Raw genomic sequence first — 22,479 nt, forward strand, 5'->3', positions numbered from 1 at the left:
GCCTAAATGAACAGAGATTCAAAGGGTAACATTGTACACATTACATCTAATGTTTAAGTACTAATATAATGGAGAAATAAGAATCATCATCCCTTATAAAGGAAAGTTTTAAATGAAATGCTTCTGACAGCACCAGATAGATAATCTAGCTTTCATGTTGGCAATTGACCATCTGTAGCTGCTTAACTCCAGACCCTACCAAATTCCAGTTCATAAAGTCCATCTCTATATAAAAAAATGACAGAGAAAATATATACTATGTATTTATAATATATATATAATTATTATATAGACACTGCATCCCCAGAGCTATATGGTTTGTGAATCATAGAACAAGCAATATATCTGCTGGCTTATATGTGAAAAGAACAACTGGCTTACAACACACAGTAAGCTTACCTCTAACACGGGTTATGCGTCTGTGCATTTGTTGGTAACTAAGAACAAATCTAGTGTCATAGTCACTCTTTTCTCCCTCTAAACATTAAGTTTATTTTCATTGGAGGGGACAAATCTACCTTATGCCACATTGCTCAGTCAGCTTCTCTTAATGAACTTTGTTTGCAATCTCAGTGAATCTTTATGGCAAAATTACAATTTTGGTATGATGTGCTATTTGTTGAAAGGTATCAATTTTTTGTGGAACAGAGAAACTACCATTCAAAAACTGTGCTCAGGCAAATCAGTGCCATGCTGAACTGATGTTAAGAGGCACCCAGAAGATTTATGGTGTTTGCTCTCTGTTTCCAGGAAGCAAGTGAGAAGAAAATGCCTAGCAGGGGTTAAATCCAAATGCATGCACCGCAGCCTATTTCTGTCAACACTCCATTCAGGAAATAAACATTTATGCTTACTGAAATGAAAGTGCATTTTTGAAGACTAGCCGTCAGATATTTTTTGCCCTTCACACCTTCAAATGCTTAGCCTTTTTTTAAGTTGACTGCAAAGTGCATCGGTTGGCCAGGCTAAAAAAGAAAAAAGAAAAAGTACTTGACAAGTGCCTATGGCACCACTGTCACCCTCCGAAGTTTCCAGGACAAGAAGGCAAGAGGGTTGGCACCAAACATACTTTATGCAAGCCTATTACTTCAGGGCTACCTGTCTCTTGAGAAGCTTTTCAATCCTTTCAAATGATGTTATTCCCAACTGTCATCTCGTTTATTTGGAGCACACTGTACTGCAGATAGACATACTATTTAACTGTGGGTCAAGGTAGAGAGTCATTCTGCTAGCAAAATGCCTGAGATACATTAAATGGCACTGACTCCAGGATAGAGACGGAGGGAGATCAGAGTTGTCAGCGATATGTATGGAATGGGCCGTAGTCAGGGAAGAAAAAAAAAGGTGCCATGATATCAGTGTGTTTTTAAAAGCTGTGATATGGCTGAACATTGAAAACTATAACCTGTCACATACCAAAGATTAAGATCCCGGGTGTACAAAACATGAAGTTCAAATGACACAACTGCAAAACATATTTTATTTCACTTTAGGGGAGAGGTGTCTTGCCAAAGATAGCTAAATGTTATTGATGAGGAGGACCTCTAATTTGTAACCGGATCGCTATAAAGCACTACTAAATGCTGGGTAACACAAACAAGTGATTGTCATTTGAATACAAACGTGTGCGCCAATAGAGCAGTAGTGTTTTTAGAAAAGTCCTGAGACTCAGTTTATTGAAACACACATTTTCATTCAGATCTTAGGAATTCAGCATGTTGTACTTTGCTCAGGCCTGCTGATAAAAACATTGTTTTCTCCGTGTGTCTTTTGCTCCGTGTAGAATATTGCTAGCATTCCTAAAGGGCAGGTAAAAGAATTTTGCAGAGTGAGGATATAATATGCGTTATGCATGTAGTCTCTTTAGTGACCAGGTGAGTGCATCCATCTCATACTTAAGCTATTTAACTGCTACCCAGTTTTGGGGTGGGAGCTCTTTTGTGCCAGCTTCCAGATTACAAAGGGGTGGTAGGAAAGGGTTAAAGTGTTCAGATTCACCTATTTAAAGACCTAGAAGGGATAGAAGTCTAGACTTTTATTTATATTGTGTAAAGCATGGATTGTCTTTTTTCCTGTCATTTTGCAAAAGTATACCTGCTTTAATCAGCCAAAAAACTTGAGGATATCAAGCAAGCAGACTTGTCAAACCTTTTGTGCTGTATTCATCTTCCCATCCTCTCCAGCCAAAAGAAGAAAAAAAGAGAACCTTTTATTTACCTCTTTCCTTCTTTTTATTTCACAAATAAGTGAAAGGTAAAAGTTAGGTTTATAGGAAGGATACACAGCCAGAGCCAGAAACATGGAAGGAACAAATCACAGGATCAACCTAAGAAAAAAATGAAATTTTATTGCCTTTTGCTTACTTAAACCCCAAAGAAATATGTGAAACATTGTTATGGCTGAAAAATTGTTAATTTGTAAATCACAGGGACAAAGGGGCCCCTGTGCAACTTTAAAGTTTCCGTGCACGTAAATGTCGATAGCGTGCCTTCTCCATCATCAGCACTAAATTCACATTGATGCCTCTTTTCTTCTCTGTATTGATCCTTCCATGAGAACGTAGATTTGTATCTGTTAATTAATGCGTCCTGAAACAGCGTTTGTATTAATCAGGCAGATAAGAAAAATTGGATGCCTGCGTCCTCCTGACAACCGTAAAAGTGCTGGCCCTGATAAAATCGTGGATGGACCTCAATAAAAAAGTTCCTCCTTCCACTCAATAAACTAATCATCCTGCTTTTAATTATTCGGCAGAAAGATGTGTGGAGATTGGAGAATGTGTAAATCTATTTACTAACAGCAGTGTCTGGGAGGGAGAATAGGGCTGTCACAGGAAGGTACTGCGGGCTCTGGGCTCCGTCCATCTGCCCCCCTGCAGAAAAGCTGCTGTTCTGGGGAGCATGAAAAGGAGCAAGAAGACTGAGGCCGATTGAAAATGCCCATCCTTCTTTGCTCATAACTTTCTAGAGGATAATTTATTTTTTCACCTATTTCATGGACAAAAAAAAAAATTCCTACTTATTCCTTTTCTTGAGTTAGACATTGGGATTTTCCTTGCATCTTTGTTCTTGGGAGGGGGAAGGGAGAAAAGGGCAATATTGCTGTTTGTTTGTTTGTTGTGAGCATAACATTCTTAAAATCAAAAGCAAGTGGAGCCACATCTACTCAGACTAGATCACTATTTTTCTTCTTTGATACCCTGTTTAAAAGGTTATCGGTTGGTGTATCTTTAATTCTAAGAGGATATTTATTAACCCCACATGGCAATGACAAAAAAAGAGAGAGAGAGAGAGAGAGAATGGAATAAAAGAAGAAATGATTCACACAGCCTGTCCAAATGATCTGTCAAATAATATGAAAGCAGCTTGATAAACAACGGGAAAAAAAATGCTTTTTACACATCTTAAGAACCCCCTTAAGGAAAGGTTGGCTAATCCCTTGTGATTTTATTAAACACTTCTACTTAATGGTGTCAAATAGCAAACCAAGAGGCCAGGAAATCATTTCTTTCCTTCTTGTGCCATACTTTCTAATATCACATGGGATATGAACAATTTCATGTGAATAAAAATGATGACAGCGACAATGACCATAAGGAAGTCTGGGCAGCAGTTGCCAGTAATGACTTCAGTAGTAGGACCTAAAATCATTAATACCATTGCCCTCAAAAGCCATAGGGGTGCTTGGTCACCCTTGCAGATGCTGGGTATAACCTTCCAGATGAAAGGGAAGTTTCAAGAAACATTTCTTTTTTAGAACTTTTAGGGAAAATGTGTGGCTGATCATCAGGAATCTTCACTAAGACTTCCTCTTAAAAACTAGATCTGGTCCTGCTGAGATATAAATATATATCTTTTCTCCCATGTAGGTTTAACTGTATTACTTCATGTTTCTTTACGGAACCACAATTTCTAAAAATAATTTTTTTGCATCTGTTTTCTCAGGCTCAGAAGGGGCTTGAAGAATGCATGTATAAGTGCATATCAGATTGTTAAAGAATGGAAGCAGTTGTCCAGATATTTCAGATAATAATATATAATATTGTTACATTTATTGAATGCATATTACAAATTGATGTTTTGTTGTGGGTTTTTTTTATTTCCCATAAATAAAAATTAAGGTATAAGTAAAGTGTGTTGCTCAAGGCAAAAGAACCAGTAGCTCAGCAGAGCTAATATTTAAATTTAGGATCTGTCATTGCCTATTCCTATCCACCAAACACCACTCCTTCCATATTTAACTTTTTAAATAACTGGATTTTAATGCCAAGAATAAACTGTGGCTTTTCTATTTGGTGAGGAGGCCAGGCTGCTAAGTATTCCACTCTCTTTTATACCAAAAGTCAACATTTTAATGGGAATTATAAATATCAGTCGGGGCACAATATCCAATTAAGGAAGATTCTTTTGGGTGTAAAAATACTCATCACTTGCTGTGCTTCTATTATAGAGAAATGCTTCCAAATTGCATGCTACACTGTGGCGTAAACATTTGTCTTCCTTTATCTTCTTGACTTTTTGGCTGTTTCTATTCCTGTTTTTGTTTTTTAGCTTTATGTTGTTTATCAATAGCAGTGTTAGAGGTGATGAGATGGTTAAAAATCTGACTTCCTGTAAGGTCTTCATAGACTTCAGCCAACAATCGGGTATATTTAAAGATTACATGGTATCTTCACAAATGAAAGAAACAGAGCTGTTTCTCCATTATATTCCCCTCAACTGTGTCTGTAAAACTCAGAGACAACACCAACAAATGGAAGCTGGCTTGTGACTTTTGCTTTGCTGTTCGCAAAACGATCAGGGGAAAACTGAAGAGCGTCGAATGAAAGCTCAGCATAATTTTGAGCACCGATGCAGAAGCTGACTCCCTTATGAAACTAATGTTGCATTAGGAAATTATGGCTTCCAAGTAACTTGATCTGCTCATCTCCCCATGCAGGCTTCTCCACGCTGTCCCTGGCGGACCAGATGAGCCTTCTGCAGAGTGCTTGGATGGAAATTTTGATCCTTGGTGTCGTATACCGATCCCTTTCATTTGAGGATGAACTTGTCTATGCAGACGATTATATAATGGATGAAGACCAGTCCAAATTAGCAGGCCTTCTTGACCTAAATAATGCTATCCTGCAGCTGGTAAAGAAATACAAGAGTATGAAGCTGGAGAAAGAAGAATTTGTCACCCTCAAAGCGATAGCTCTTGCTAATTCAGGTTGGCATATTGACATGGTCGTTGTTATGTATTTTTTTTATTGACATATAGTTGGTATACAACCATTTCCATTGGTTTCAAGTATACACCCCAGTGGCTCAACAGTTGCCCACATTATTAAATCCTCACGCCAACTCTATATTTTGTTGTATGTCAGTTTTACCCCTTCACTTAACTTCTTCAGAGATTTGCTAGACACAGGTGGACATTCTGTATGAGTCAGCAAAATTATATTCAGTATAGCTTTCTAGTGAAATGTTACAAATAAGAAAAACCAACTTAAAGGGCATTAGTTCTCTTGTACTTTCTGAGAGCTGTGAAACCTTTACCACCTAATTCATTTAGTAACTCATAGTATAAATGAACACTCTCAGGACAAAATTACCTGCACTGTGTTGTATGCACACATGAAAATAAGTGTAAACTACAGCTACATTCCATTTTCCCTCTAAAACATGCAGATTTTGCAATTGGAAAACAGAGTGTTGTTCTTAATTTTGAAGATCAAAGAATATTCTCTTTTCTTATATTCTGGAGTTTTCTAGAAGTCAAATTCTGCTGAAGGAGTATTTCTCTCAAAGGTACTATCTATGCAGTAAGTGTTAAGAATTATGGGAATAAACGGTCTTAACATTTGAACTGAAATGTACTAAAATAGGGAACAATCTCTGATAAGTAAAAATCGTTGGTGCTTTGTTGTTTTTCCCTTTGTGCCTCTCTGAATGCTTTATTGTAGTCTTAAGTCTCTTTTAACATTTGCATAAGTTCAAGATAGATCCCTCCTTAATGACGTGCCGATCATTAGATACCTGGGTGTCAATAACACGCTCTGATGCTATGTACCATTGACAGTCACACCGTGCCCCTCCATCTGCTTTTGTTTTGACCCTATCTTTGAACTTTATCTTGGTTGCTGGCCAGTAGTTTTCCCTTTAATTACAAGAAGGAAACTGTCAATAAAATCTGTTAAATGGGATGCAATGAGTGGCTTGAATGGGCGGACGGCTATTTGTTCAAATTCTGCAGCATTCAAGGTATTGACAGTTTGTTTTCTGGGGCCATATGTGACGATCAATCTCAGGCTGGGCTCAGCCGCGCTGAAAAATGAAAAACCAGATTGCTTTTGCTTACTTGTGGATGACGACTTTGTGATTTGGCGCGGTCCTAGTGAGATGAGACCTTCTGCCCAAATTGCCCCCATGAGAGCCAAGGATGCGTGACTGCTTTTAGAAATAATTTTTAATTGATTTTGTAATTAACAGTTCATCTACAATATTGATGCATGAATCCTTGGACTGATAGGAGGGAAATTGTTTTCAACAATGAAGTTGTACTTTCCTATTTGTCTTCATAACGGAGTTTTACCCTTTTATACTTTTACTTGCGAAGGTAGCGCTCTTTTTACCACACCATTCACCTCTTTTCCTACCCCCCGGGAAACTGCAAACTATGACACTTAGGACAAATGGCGTTGTTGTTACAAACCCTCCAGACTAAAGTAGGAGATGGGATAGAAATCTTCTGAGAATTTTTTAGTTTGCGTGGACTTTACATGATAGCATCTCTCATGACTAGATGGGAGATTCTGGACCAGTGGTTTTGGGAAGAATTGTTACTTGGTAATCTTACAGTGACTCTAATTTAAAATGTATACTTGATTTATTTTAAAAACAAAGCAAGCCTTTTTTATATATTTTAGGTTTCAAATTGTTTTTTAAAATTATTCACTAATGAACACTGAGCAATGCTGAAGCTTTATCATTAAAATTGCTAAAATTGTGTTTTGATGTTAGATGTATACTTTATGATTTAGATTATAATTTAGAGTATCCAAATTAATTGGTAGTAGAATTTCGGTCTTTGTTGTTTAGAAGTACAATCATTAATATTTTGGTATATAAATATTCAAATCCTACATGCGATGTTGCTCAGAGGAAGTGACCTACTTTAGAGCAATGATTGGTGTTGAGAAAGTCTTTAAAGAACTAGTTTATTTTCCTTGTTGAAAACCAGAAATAGTTAACAAGCCCCTTCTTTTTTCTCTTATAATGGTAACGAATAGCCCTACTCTCTCAGGAAATCTTTCCATGTCACAAAATTTTCCTGCAAGTGACTGTAAGATTTTTATAGTTTCTCAATATCGAGACAAATTAAATGAATCAGAGTCCTTAATAAAGGAGAAATGATTAGGTCCTATAAGGACTCCTAATGTGTAAACTGTGCCACCTCTCTGTACTCTATAAATAGCCTTTCACCCAACCAACCCATAAGCCCCACAAGCTTAGCTTGGGGTAAACTAGTCACAAAGTTATTGTTTTGGATACTTCAATATGATGCTATTTTATTCCATTTTTCAACAATTATGTGGAGGACAGCAGGGAAGTTGTAGATTCAATCTTGCTAGATCCAGTGATTCAAACACATCAATGTTAAAATGTTTGAGTACTTTTCACACACATGCTCAACAGGTCATAGATTTTCTTTTAATATTTAGAAATTTCTGACTACCATAAGTGACTTTTTGTGCAAAAAAAAAAAATTATACTAGTGTTATTTATACAGGTATCAGCATTCCCTGTATGGCTGTAGGTATTAACAACCACTGACTCATTAATCTAAATTTCAGCTTATTTTAAACATCTGTCCTTATCCAATAATTATAAATGCTGGGCTTATGCTTGGGAAACAGGGAATCGGCTTCTTGATAATGGCTGTCATTTTTTGTAGCTGTGTTTCTGTCACATGTGAATTCAGAAATACTTACACCGTAATGCCATTGGAAGCATAGTCCCTATTTTCAGGAATATGGCCAGAAAAAAACAATATATCATGAACTAATATTGTAATCCTCACATTCAAATATTTGAAAACCCTGAATAATTGTTCTAATTCTTTTGAAAGGTAAGAAACTCGCAGGTTCATTTAAACTATATACAGCTGACCCTGAACAACAGCAGCCTGGGTACACTGGCCCCTGTGCAGTCAGAAATCCATGTACAACTTCTGACTCCCCAAGAACTTAACTACTAGTATTCTACTCTTGACTGGAAGCCTTACTGATTACAAAGTTGATTAATATATATTTTGTATGTTATGTGTGTTTGTTATTGTATTCTTACAATAAAGTAAGCAACAGAATTTTTTTCAAATTGTTGCCAATCTCCAAAAATTTTTTTCTAGTATATTTATTGAAAAAAATTATTGTACAAGTGTATGCACACAATTCAAACCCATGTTGTTCAAGGGTTGACTATAATCTTTTATTTTTTGAGTGCCAACAAACTCCTGACCAAATTATTGCATCTCTGATACATCTCTGTGGGATCAAATTTAAAAAGGAGAATTTAGGTCACAATTTTAACATTGTAATTGCTGGGCTCCAGTTTCCTCATGTGGCCACCAAGAGGTTAGGCTAACCTCCAGAATTCTTTCCATTTGAGGAATTTAATCTCATTCTATAATGAATATATGTCTTTATTGGAAAACTTAGTGATATATTAACTGTAACATTTTGGGTAAGACTATCATGAGATTCTGTTCTCTCAGTTGATTCCATTGATTCTAATGTCTGAGAATTTGAAAGCATTAGCACCAGCCTCAAGGTGATAGAGTCGTTTTATAATAAGATTAAGGACTACCTTTAGTCTGACCATTCTCTTCCCTTGAGCCATAGGCCCTTCAGCTCCATAGCTGCCACTCACATCCCAACTGCTGTCATCTCAGCCTCCCCGTTAGACTAACCCATTCAAGAATAAACAGAACCTACCTGCTTAGAATGGTTTTCTTTTTTATTTCTACACAGTGCTTATAGAATAATAGAACCTATTATTATAATGCTGTGGGTAATATATTGGTCATCAATTTCAAGTCCTAATCACATCATGAATTGTTCATGAGGACAAATGATGTATGTATAGAATTATGGTGTAATTTCAAGGGGCAAAAAATTTCTGATAGCTGTCTGTAGAAGATGGGAATGGTGGCCATGTTTAATCAGAATATTTAGACCCTCATATAAGTTTGACCTAGTTGTTCTCAATCTTTTTTTCATTATCACTCCCTCTAAAGGATAACCTTTTTAAATATGTTTTCCCAATACTCTCCAATGAAATAATAATATAAAAATATACTATTTTTTTTTCTATTTTCCAATTCCAAATTTTACCTCCTTAAAAAAAGCATAGTCTAGCCACATAACTGTTTTGTTTTCTGTGAATTAGGCAGGGGAATGAAATAATGTCTCATATCTGCTAACTGCCCTAAAATTTTATATCAGTGCTTTTTAAGTGAGGGTGGTGAATTTGGTCATATATTTTGTGTGTGATAGGTGCGTGTTTGTGCTGAATTTGTGATGTTGAAATATTAACATCTTCCATGGATCTGTACAACACATGTAAAAGTGAAAAACATCTTCAGTTCTTTAGTATCTACTGGGCCCTCAACCATTTCATTGAAATTTTGACAAAATTTGCTGATTTGATATTCTAAAGATACTTTAGCCACTGGTCAAGAGATTTCCTTTTTAGAAGCTTTCTGTAGACATTATTTTTAGCGTCTCCTGGGGAAATCTCATTTGATTTCCATAACGTGTGTGGAGAAGACCTGTCTAATACCATTTCACAGGTACCTGAAGTGAGCTGATAAGACATGTGGCTTAGTGTTGGACCACTGTCCCTTGCTGTCAATAAGCTACTTCTATTCCACAAATAAGTATAAACCATGTTTTTAAAGGTGTCAGTGCAGAAGACTTTAGTCATTGCAATTTCGTATCATTCAACCTAAATTAATATTTTTAATTCAGTTTAAAATTTTGTGCTCGCTTCCTTTATCTTGCTGTTTTTGTAAATTATATAAAACCACCCACAAAAGTGACAAAAATAATTGGAGACAAGATGTTTATCAGATGATAGCATTTTACAGAAATGTGTATAGATAGGTCTTTTATGACAGGTAGATATTTATTCTTAACTTTTATCCAGACCAAACCATTATTAATACACTCCAGTAAATAAGAAATGAAAATTATAACTTCCCATCTCTTAGTCTACTTTTCTTTAGTTTTTGCTAAAGTCAGCCATCATTGCTTAGATTATTAATTTTATTTATGCTGATATATGTGCTTTTTTAAATTTAATGCAACCCTTCAATTTAATACTTATTTCAGATTTTTATATAAACAATAAAGGCTTTTTTAAGTACATTTTTTATTGAAATATAGTTGATATATAATATTATATTGGTTTCAAGTATACAACACAGTAATTCAGTAGTTGTCCACATTATTAAACCCTCACCCCAACTAGTGCAGTTACTCTCTGTTAACACAGCAAGATGTTACAGAATCATTGAGATTTTTGTGCAAATTAGCAGCTGAATACAGAGAGTTAAACTCGGGTTCAATCCCGTTGGCACCCGTATGTGTTGCATGCACTGTTCATTGGTAGCTACATAATGTCTGGTTGTCTCTTTTTTTGTGATGATAGTACCTGTTGGTGCTCATTACCTAAATCCATTAATCACTGGTGATTGCAAAACGGTGATTTTTAATTTTATCATTTTTTTTCCCTCAGTAGTTGGGATACTTATATAAAGTGATGCTTTCTCTCATCTTTTATTTGGTTACCAATGATACAGTTTGAATAGGAAAGGGAGGATTAATGCATGATGGTTTCTCTTTATTCACCAGTTTTCAAGATAAAGAATTGGTGTCCTGTCCTTTTTTTACTACCATTATAGCACATGTATTTAAACATATTCAATCAGTTGCAATTATAATTATTTTTGAAGTTCACATTGTTATGGGTCAGTGGGAATCTCTTTAGGTTGGCTACTGGTATCTTTTTCCATACTTACCTTAAATATTCCCTGGCTGGAGTCTGGAATCCAATTATAATCTGAGTGCTACATTGTTCATTAGTCATGACTGCACTCCTAGGTTGGCCATTCTTTCTAAGCCCATTTCATGAACAGAGCTAGGAACACCAACACACACACAATAATCCTGATTCTGTGTGTGTGCATGCATGTGCATCTTGGGATATCATATCACTTAATCTTGTTCTTCAAGTGTTGTCTATGGGCTTTTAGTTTTGCCATCTAGTTGCTCTTTTACTTCATGTGCAAATTTGGATAGATTTAAAAGATGTTGCTGCCACCACGGACATCGTCCTAGAATCAAGTCTTTTGTTTTAATCAAAACTTTATGATTGACACTTTCTTTTTAAAATTTAGGTTCAGCTCTATGTGTTAATCAAGAGCTAGTTTGCCATGACAGTCAGCTGTGTTGCTCAACACTCCAGCTGATCACAACCAGGAGGATCACTCTATTACACTCCTTGTATATCGCATATATAAACTTTGAGATACAAATGATCATTTAGAAAATAGACTTTTGCTCACTTCTGTCTTTTCCATCATATCGTTTTCATTCCTTGAGTGACTGGGAAGAGTCACATCTCTACCCTTACTACCCTCTTCTTGTAGGAGTTTGCAAACACGTGAGCAAACACATACCTGTGTTCCACCAAAAAGGTTACTCTGAGTGTTGATTTATTTTGCATATTAGACTTACTCTGAATATACTTTGTCTATTTCTCTTATTCAATTCCACCTCAAAATAAGATTTGGCACCATTGAAAAAATACTGCCAAGAATGAGGTCCAAGTCCTGAAGACAGTTTCCAAGTGGACATTCTGGACTAGCTGTGCCTATGCCCACAATAATTCATATTCTTACCATAGAGAAGGGCAGTGTTTTATTTCAGATAAGATATATAAATAGAATCTTTTGCAATTACCCCAGGTCTCACTGAATTTTGCAGCCGTAGATGTAAGGATGCTTAGCTGTCTTCCCAAAGTAAGTTAGTTGGACTATGTATGTTCCTTTAGAATCCCACTTCACAGAGTCGAATATTGGAATTGGAACATCTAAAGGTATTGTTAGTGCTTAAACTTCATATATGGGTGACAGTATATGTATCATTTGGACTCTGGTTCTTTACAAGTCTTGATTATTTTACAATAGCGTTTGTTTGTCTTATTGCCTAGTTTAGTAGTTCTCAACCCTGGTTTGGCTGTAAAATAAAAAATCTGATGTCCTGGATTCTGCCCCAATTTTGTGACTTAATAGTTCTGGGCTTGGGCCCAGGCATCTCATTTTTTAAGAACTCACCCAACATTTTTAATGTACAACCTCACCCTGTCCAGTTAGTTCATAAACCTATGATTTTCATTATTAAGTTTATCTGGCCCCATTAGCACAAATACTGGGACTATCTCCTTTAAAACATAAAGTTAAAAAGAAGCTCTCATGAACAGCCAATGCTAAATAATTACATAAATTAATGCCAGTTCTATTGAGCCTGGCTTAAATGTCTACATTTAGTGCAAGGAACAAAACAGAGATTAAAGCCACAGAGCCAGAACTTGAACTAGGATCCCTAATGGAGATTAATATTTTCTTCAGCAGTCTGCCAGTGGAATTACGGTCTAATTAAATAGTTCAGATTTAGTGAGTTTGCATTTAACGTATTAGCAGATCTGAGAATGGGTAAAGCTAAAATGAGTTAGAATCTTTTCTGTAAATGGGAAGTTAAATTACCATAGTAATTTGATTAAATCATTTTTAAATCTCTCAAGCTAAATCACAGCCTTTAAAGAATAGTTTGAAGTCTTAATTGCTGTTTGTGAGCATATCTCTCTGCTATTTGTTCTCGCCTCATTTCCTGTGACATCCTATAATATATCTCCTGCTGGGCAAGAGCAGTGGGGACAGGAAGCCTTGGGGAGAGGGACTGAGGTGATTGGGCAGTGGACTTCGAGTGGTTAAAGATCTGCTGTGGAGAAGAAGGGAACTTATCCTGTATTGTTCCAGTAGTTAGAACCAAGACCAAAGGAGGGAAGTTGGAGACAGGTTTGGGAAAATACAAAGAAGACATTTCTAATAATTAATTCTGTTCCTTGTAAAGTAGAATGCTCTACATACAACTGGAAATGTCTTCATTAGAAATATTGTAGAGAACATTCTCAATGAAGATGGAAGGTTGAATGAGACGAGCTCAAAGGAGACTTTCAGTCCTTTGAAAAAGAGGAAATGCCATGTCTAGTGTTATAAATTCAAAAACAGCATGATTTGATTCCAAGAAACCTGAGTTTGAGCTAACTCTGACACTTACTATTTGTGCCACCTGGCTTATAGGGCTGTTGGGAGATGAAACGAGGCAATATTTATAAAGTGCTTATCAGAGGCCTCCCCCAAAATAGGTATTTAATAAATGGTGTCGTTATAATATTCTGCTTTTTTTTTGATCAGCTTGGAAAGGAGTTATTGTTTAATTTTCTCTGAAAAGAATATAATTCCTATTATCCCCATCAATTTATTCCCCCTCATTTTTACAGTTGTAAATTTTAGTCCCAGAATAGGTTTGGAAAGTCTACTTGGTCTCTGTTCCCTGAAGTACAAGGTCAATCTTTTGTGCACCTCGACACTCACCAGCACTGTGTGTCCATGAACATTCTCCCTTCAAACAGTATTTAAGAGCAAAATTAGAAAGAAAAATATATCAGTGCATGTTGTCATCACTTCTATTTTTCAATCACTAACATTACCAACCCTCAGACAAGTTTGGAAATCGTGTGTGCTTATTGCTTCGAGAAGACACATAGGAAGTGGATGCAACTGTCACACAGAAAGGAATCCAATTTGAGAGAAGCCAGCAATCCATAGGGAAGAGCCAGGTTACATCCTGGGGAATGTCTTGAATTCAGGACACCGTTATCAGCATTTCCAGCCTAGAAGAATTCCTTCTTTCGGCTGCACTGAGCAGGAATTGAGTCTTGGGCAGAAGCACTGATAAGCAACTGTATTCCAGATTATTCAAAACTCTTTTAAAGAAATGTATCATTAACCTCTTAATGTGAATAGTCGTCAGTTCACCAATGATGTGGTTAAATGATTCAAAATGGCAATATGAAAGAGAAAACAATAAACAAAATACAAGGAAGTCTTAAACACATCTCAGGTTGTAGCCATCAATCTTTTAATTACTTTACCAAGATACTTTTTTTATCATATATTTAGCCACTTGATTTTAAATTACGTTTCCCCTTTTTGTGCAAGTGATCAGATACTTGAATTCTGTTAAAGATTAAGCTAACTACATATATCTTCGAACTCTGCATTCTCAGAGAACTAGAATTATTAAACATGAAGAATCCCCCAAGGACTCCATTATGTGTAATTAACAGATAAACTGTCATCAGAATCAATAAAACGTGCTAAATGATTCAAACTTGTGTATAATTAAGTGTCTGTTTTAGAGCTAGAGCTGTAACTTTTATTTTTTTCCCCACATCTCACATTTCTCACACGAATAATTGTGGCAACCCGATTAACCCTTTCCTTGCTTGACTGAATTACATTTTTAAATTAGTCATGTAAGGGCAAAGTTCACATTGCAAATGGGAAAAATATTGCAGACCGAGTACTCTAAAGACTTCATTTTTTTTTTCATTAGAGGAACAGACTCTGTACAGATGCTTCCATAAACTGTTAATATTGTACTTAAAAATTCTAAAAAGATAAGCACTGTATAGTCTACAACTGAGCATCATGTTAGGTTCAGTGTATTTTTGTGGAGTTATTAAATTTTAGTCATCAACTTTTTTCTTCCTTTTGGGAAATACGGACTTTTTGAGGGCAAGATCAGAATTTTAGGCAACTTTACCTCCACAGCACTTAGAATCATAATTTTAATAGATGGCCTTCAATAATTGCTGAATGAAAAATAAATACGTGGTTGAAATCATGAATAAAGTAGCCGAGGTTTTTATCTGTTATGAGAAAGTCTTCTCTTGCTCAGTCTTAGGAGGGATAAGCCACACATTTGAAATAATGGATCTTTTGTAATAATTCCTATGTTCTAAATCAGTATTGGAAATGATCTACTATAGTGAAATTCAGGGGCAAAAAATAGAGACGTTGGAAATGTGCAACGGAATAAATCGAAGCTCAGAGCTTAGAGAAGTTCAAGAGTCGTATTTAACCTTGGTAACTCTCATATACATAGATTTGCATTACTATTAATATTATTTATATTTTTTGTTTTTGCTGTACAGACTCCATGCACATAGAAGATGTTGACGCTGTGCAGAAGCTTCAGGATGTCTTACATGAGGCCCTGCAGGATTATGAAGCCGGCCAGCACATGGAGGATCCTCGCAGGGCCGGCAAGATGCTTATGACGCTGCCGCTGCTGAGGCAGACCTCCACCAAGGCTGTGCAGCACTTCTACAACATCAAACTCGAAGGCAAAGTCCCCATGCACAAACTTTTTTTGGAAATGCTGGAGGCCAAGGTCTGACTAACAGCTTCCCGAGCCTTCCTATCCTGCACGCTGAAAAAAAAGGGAAAATAAACCCCAGAGTGATGTCGAAGAAACTTAAAAGAGTTTAGTTAACAACATCAAAAATCAACAGACTGCACTGAAAATTTAGCAGCAAGACTACGAAGCAGCTTTCAGATTCCCCCAAATCCTCCTGATGAGTTTCTCTGTACCTTATCTCATCATCTTCTCTCCATTTCTTTTCTCATTTCTTCTCCTCCTCACGTTTCTCTCCCACCTTTGTTCCTCTTTAACCCCATTTCTTGGCTTCCTTCATCACCGGTTCCCTCTCTCCCTTCTCCCTTCCTTCCTTCTGCTGCCGAACTTTTAAAAGAGGTCTCTAATTGAAGAGAGGTGGAAGCCAGCCCTGCCAAAGGACGGAGATCCATAATATGGATACCAGTGAACTTACCGTGACCCGTGACGTCCCCACTGACTAAGGAATCAAAGAGAGAACCGACGTACCTAAAAGTACAGTGCAACACAAACGAATTGACCGAGTGCAGTATTAGATTTCACGGGAGCAGCCTCTAATTAGACAACCTGAGCAACATGGCATCGGCTGCTTCTCATCCTTGCTTTTCCATCTAGATCAGTTACAGCCATTTGATTCCTTAATTGTTTTTTCAAGTCTTCCAGGTGTTTGTTAGTTTAGCTACTATGTAACTTTTTCAGGGAATAGTTTAAGCTTTATTCATTCATGCAATACTAAAGAGAAATAAGAATACTGCGATTTCGTGCTGGCTTTGAACACTTAACGAACACTAATGAAGGACAGATGAATCCTGAAGGAAGATTTTTAAAAATGTTTTGTTTCTTCTTACAAATGGAGATTTTTTTGTACCAGCTTTACCACTTTTCAGCCATTTATTAATATGGGAATTTAACTTACTCAAGCAATAGTTGAAGGGAAGGTGCATATTATCACGGATGCAATCTATGTTGTGTGCCAGTCTGGTCCCAAACATCAATTTCTTAACACGAGCTCCAGTTTACCTAAATGTTCACTGACACAAAGGATTAGATTACACCTGCAGTGACTCCGAGTAGTCACGTGTATAAGCACTGCACGTGGAATACAGATCCGTAGAATTATCAGGAGTGCACTCTCTACCTGGAGGTACAGTTGCCATATGATTTCTAGCTGCCACGGTGGTTAGGAAGGAGGTCTTGCCTGTTTGCAATGTTACAGACCTTATCTCAGAAGGAGCTGTGAGCCAGTATTCCTATAAGAGGCAATAAGGCAAACGCCAGAATTTGAGGGGAAAAAAAAAAAAATCATCACAGACAGCAGACCAAATTCTAAAACCTAGTCAATATGAGTTTATTCACTTAGGAATGTTTTGAATCTGCAGTTTTTACCAAGAGCTAAGCCAATCTATTGTGCTTTTCAACCAGTACTGCCACAGCGAGAAAGCTAGTCAGGTTCCAGACCTGTTTAGAGGTGTAATCTAATGAAGAAATCAATTAGATGCCCCCAAAATCTACAGTCGCTGAATAACCAATAAACAGTAACCTTCATCCAATGCTATACCAATGGACCAGTGTTAGTAGCTGCTCCCTGTACTATGTGAACAGTCTTATTCTATGTACACAGATGTAATTAAAATTGTAATCCTAACAAACAAAAGAGATGTAGTTCAGCTTTTCAATGTTTCACGTTTGCTGTGCTTCTTTGAATTTTATGTTGCAAAGACTGTTGTCTTGTTCTTCTCGTGGTGTTTGGATTCTTGTGGTGTGTGCTTTTAGACACAGGGTAGACTTAGAGACAATATTGGATGTACAATTCCTCAGGAGACTACAGTAGTATATTCTATTCCTTACCAGTAATAAGGTTCTTCCTAATAATAATCAAGAGATTGAAACTCCAAACAAGTACTCATTATGAACAGATACACATCAGAATCATAATAATATTTTCAAAACAAGGAATAATTTCTCTAATGGTTTATTATAGAATACCAATGTATAGCTTAGAAATAAAACTTTGAATATTTCAAGAATATAGATAAGTCTAATTTTTAAATGCTGTATATATATGGCTTTCACTCAGTCATCTCTCAGATGTTGTGACTAACTAGCTCTGTGTTGTTGCAAAACTTTTTGGTGCGAACACGTTTCCAAAACTATTGCTACTCTGTGTGCTTTAAACAAAATACCTTGGGTTGATGTTTCATCAACCTAGTGCTAGGAATACTGTGTATCTATCATTAGCTATATGGGACTATATTGTAGATTGTGGTTTCTCAGTAGAGAAGTGACTGTAGTGTGATTCTAGATAAATCATCATTAGCAATTCATTCAGATGGTCAATAACTTGAAATTTATAGCTGTGATAGGAGTTCAGAAATTGGCACATCCCTTTAAAAATAACAACAGAAAATACAACTCCTGGGAGAAAAAAAAAGGTGCTGATTCTATAAGATTATTTATATATGTAAGTATTTAAAAAGATTATTTTCCAGAAAGTTTGTGCAGGGTTTAAGTTGCTACTATTCAACCACACTATATATAAATAAAATATATACAATATATACATTGTTTTCACTATCACATTCAAGTACTTGGGCCTCAGAAGTAAGAGCCAACCAACTGAAAACATGAGGTGGAGATACGTGCAAAGAACGGAGTACAAATTCTAGTTCTCAGTTTAAGTGACTCTTGGCATTAAGAAGAACAAGTATCTCACAAATAGGAAACACCACTAAAATGTAGATCTCAAAGAACTGCACGGGCTTTAGGGTAAATGCTCATCTTAAACCTCACTTGAGGTAAGGTTTTTCAAGTTTCAAGCAAGACCACTTACTTAATGTGAAGTTTGGGGAAGTTACAAAGGTGTACGTTTTAGCCATATGATTTAAAATTTTATTTTGCTTCTTTTAGGTTTGTTCTTATTTAAAAGCAATATGATTGTGTGACTACCTGTAGTTACACTTGTGTTTTGATCAGATCAGATGGTTGTATTTATTCCGCTATTTTGCATTTAAATGATAACATAAAAGATATAAAAAATTTAAAACTGCTATTTTTCTTATAGAAGAGAAAATGGGTGTTGGTGATTGTATTTTAATTATTTAAGCGTCTCTGTTTACCTGCCTAGGAAAACATTTTATGGCAGTCTTATGTGCAAAGATCGTAAAAGGACAAAAAATTTAAACTGCTTATAATAATCCAGGAGTTGCATTATAGCCAGTAGTAAAAAGAATAATAATAATAATAATAATAATAAAACCATGTCTATAGCTGTAGATGGGCTTCACATCTGTAAAGCAATCAATTGTATATTTTTGTGATGTGTATGTACCATACTCTGTGCTCCAGCAAATGTCCATTTGTGTAAATGTATTTATTTTATATTGTATATATTGTTAAATGCAAAAAGGAGATATGATTCTGTAACTCCAATCAGTTCAGATGTGTAACTCAAATTATCATGCCTTTCAGGATGACGGTAGAGCAATATTAAACAAGCTTACACTTTTCATTGCTCTTTTGTATCGTGTTTCTTTTTCTTCTTTCTCTACTTAAGAACCAAATCAATAAACACTGGCCTTTGCTGCTTCCATTCAAAGAGTAGCTCTGAGTACCTTTTCCCTAAAAATAAAGTAGGAGTTTAAATAAGAGCTATATAAAGGCTTGTCAGAATGAATCCTAGGGTGCCAGGAGACATTTTGCATATTTAAGAGTATGCAAAGCGTCTCATGGCATATTAGAATTCGCTCTGACAAGCCTTTATATAGCTCTTACTTAATCTTAAAGCATCTCCACATCATCTTGCGTTACTCAAAATCATCGCCTCTCTGTCAGTGTCATAACAGAAAACTTTCCCCCTATTTTAAGATCATATTAAACCTGCTGCAAATACCTATTATTTCCCTCCATCCATGGTCTAATGCTGTGCCTGCACAGAGCTCAGTGAGATGCAGGCTTTGTGGAGCAGCGGTGGGGCTGCTGAGCCGATTTCCCGAATGGGAAGTCAACAGCAGAGCTGTAGATCCGCGTGCAGGAGGAGGGGAGCCGTCTTCGAATTCAAGAGGGTTAAACAGCAAGGCTGACAGCAAAAGGCCTCCCCTTGTCTCTTCACTTGGAGAGGTTACAGCGCTTGCTGCTCAGGGTCAAGCTGCGCTTCCAGTGGACCCTCCGGAGCCATCACAGAGGGGCTAATACGTGCTTTCTCGGCTTCTCTTTCTGTCCCAAGAGGGTCTTGTCACTGTGTTTGTCCCCCGCATTTCTCACTTCTCAGAGGTGGCTGGTGACGTGAAGGCCACTAATCTGAATCGGATTTAGGGGCACAAGACGGCCTAAATCACCAAGATGTACTAGCCCACAAAGTAACTCAGAGTCGGTTGCTTTTTCCTGTTTTAATTTCCTTTTGAGTGGCGATAGCTGAACACAGAATCTGACCATGTTTTGCTTTTGAAACTTTCAAAGTACTTGGGCAGAACTGAGGGCAAGAAACAAACCTGAACAGAAAATCATGTCTGTAATCCTCCCATGGGGCCCTCATGTAAAATGTATGTGTTACACACATACTTTAAAGAACTTAAATGTCAGAATTCTCTTGCTGGTTTTTATAATTTAGAATTATTACAGAGCAACTTTTCTGGTATGGGTGTATTTTTCATGGCTACATCAAGGATAAAAGAAAAAAACTCAGATTTTAACACTTTAGCGTGTTGTATTCTTGATAAGATAAGAAGAATGACAAATGAGTTGTGTATTTGCATCACGGGATCACTTGTATTTTTACCTGTTGTTTATAAGTGAATTTTTATTTTCATTTTTAATATTTTGCTTCAAATGAGTGGTTCTGAACTTGAGTGCATATTGGAATCACTGGAAGACTGTCAAAAATTCCTGATTTTTCTCTCTCCCATGGAAGACTGGGGTTTAAGTGGTCTGAGGTGGGGCCTGGGCTTGGGGAGAGTTAAAAAGGGATCTCCAGGTGATTCTAATGGGCAGACAAGCCGAGGAAACCACTGCTTCAAATTTTTTATTTCTCAAATGAGGCAGGGTTGTGCTAAAAAATAACCTTTTTATACGTTGGTTCTGAATTTGTGTGAGGGTTTTATAGACGTTCCCCCCCTAATATCAAGACAAAAGTACAACTTTGTTTTACTCACAAAGCCAATGAAACACCTTGGATTGTTTTGACCTCCACTTTACCGTCCCTATCTTTCCCCAGGGCACATTGAGAACACATTTTATTTGATGAGTCCCAAGCCACATTTTCTGGTTACACGCCATATAAAAATGGAGATCACCGGCTCGAAAACTTGTGTGAAATAACTCACAGCCCTTTCTCCCGGCTCTTTAATCATGTTCATTTGGCCCTTCTTTGCATGTGCTTTAAAATGAATTTGGGTGTGGTTCAACATACCTGTTTTTCCCCTACTAAAAAATCAAAAGAGCAGCACGAGAACAAAATTGACTTCTTTTAGTTATATTTTCCAAGTTGCTGATTTAAGTTTAAGGTAGAAATGAGAAAGAACTGACAGAGAATAGTGCATTCTTGGGGGTATGCAAAACTTCAGGTACACTTCGCTAATTGTAATTTAATTTGTGATTAAACCATACAAGATGAGAGGCATGCTTAAGGTGTTTCTGTTTCATCTTCAGTGGTTGACATACTGAATGGATAGTTCCATAGTCCCATAGATAAAGATGTATTTAAATAAATGTTTTGGGCCCTTTCAAACCTCTAAATCTAGCTTCTTGTGTCCCTTGGTAGTGTGGAAAAGCAGCAAAATAAAACAAGTAGCAGTAGATTGATTGCGTACTGCATCTTATTATGAAACAAAATAGAGAAAAAAGAAATTTCAAAATATAATCCCCCTTTCCCAGGAGTATTTGTCTTTTTCTCCATGAAGTTAAAGGTCTGAAATAATGTGCCCATCAGGGGCTCAATGTTGCATGTCCATGCCAGTTGGTCCAAGGGCTTGTTATGATGGTAATGACCTACTGAAACGTGAGCTTGGATTGCAACAATACAATTGCTACCAGCTCACCCGCTGGGAGAAATATTTTATTATTGTCAAATGTTCTCCATAGACATTTGTTTTGCCTGTTCCCGTTTAAATTAAATTCAAAGCGGAACTGCATTACTATTTCTCTGGAGTATATTTGAGATAAACAACTAGTCTCAAAATTTAGGATTCCTGGCTAGTTCAAATTTGTTTATTAGCAGAAAAATTACAGTAGGTGACACCGTAACTGCAGGAATATTATGATTGCAGCCACATAAGGGATTTACATACTGAGTCCATGGCCTTAAAGCAAGAGAACTCCCTTTTTCATTACAGATGCCAGCCAGATTAATAATTAACTATTCTATCAACTGTACAACCTTAAAAAAGAAAGGATGTCCCAATATACTAATGCACAGCAATAACATGCCACAGAATTTCAGCTGTGAGAAAACTTGCTCCAAGTAAGAAGTCTTTAAATTTAAGATTATAAACCAGATATGTGTATGTGTGTGTGGAAAAATATTTTGAAACAGCAGCATAGTAGGCACAGCACAGACCCCCAAAGCATGAATGAAAATGCTCTTTGAGCATAATATAATTTTTCAATATTATTTCCTAAAGAAATGGAAAAGAATGTCCTAGAGCATATGGAATTATCTGGATCATCTTACCAGAGACCCTATAATGTAGCTTTGACAAAGGATCCTGAAACAGTGAAGTTTTAGTCAATACAAATTTTGTTACACTGATGTCAAATTAGGACTGGACCTTATCTTGTAAAAAGCGCTTGTTACTTTTGGAAAAATCAGTATTTCATAATGGACCAAACTCTACAGAGCTGGTTTTAGGAAATGCAAATGAAGTGTTAGGAGGGGTCGCTAAAAGGGCCAAACAGGAAAACATTTCAGACTAGCAAGAGCA

At 36.6% G+C, this 22,479-nt stretch overlaps 1 protein-coding gene across 10 annotated transcripts in view; it reads left to right on the forward strand.

Moving 5' to 3' along the window:
- Positions 1–19,071, forward strand: part of ESRRG (estrogen related receptor gamma) — a 590,395-nt gene extending 571,324 nt beyond the window's left edge. For all 10 annotated transcript variants that reach the window (XM_036931783.2, XM_036931742.2, XM_036931731.2 and 7 more), the window contains 2 exons: positions 4,939–5,208; positions 15,324–19,071. In XM_036931783.2, coding sequence (XP_036787678.1) covers positions 4,939–5,208; positions 15,324–15,568 — 515 coding nt within the window. In that variant the 3' untranslated portion in view covers positions 15,569–19,071. The remainder of the gene's footprint in view (positions 1–4,938; positions 5,209–15,323) is intronic.
- The last annotated feature ends 3,408 nt before the right edge of the window (positions 19,072–22,479 follow it).

Source organism: Manis pentadactyla, chromosome 19, assembly GCF_030020395.1.
Source record: "Manis pentadactyla isolate mManPen7 chromosome 19, mManPen7.hap1, whole genome shotgun sequence".
In the NCBI taxonomy this organism is placed as follows: domain Eukaryota; kingdom Metazoa; phylum Chordata; class Mammalia; order Pholidota; family Manidae; genus Manis; species Manis pentadactyla.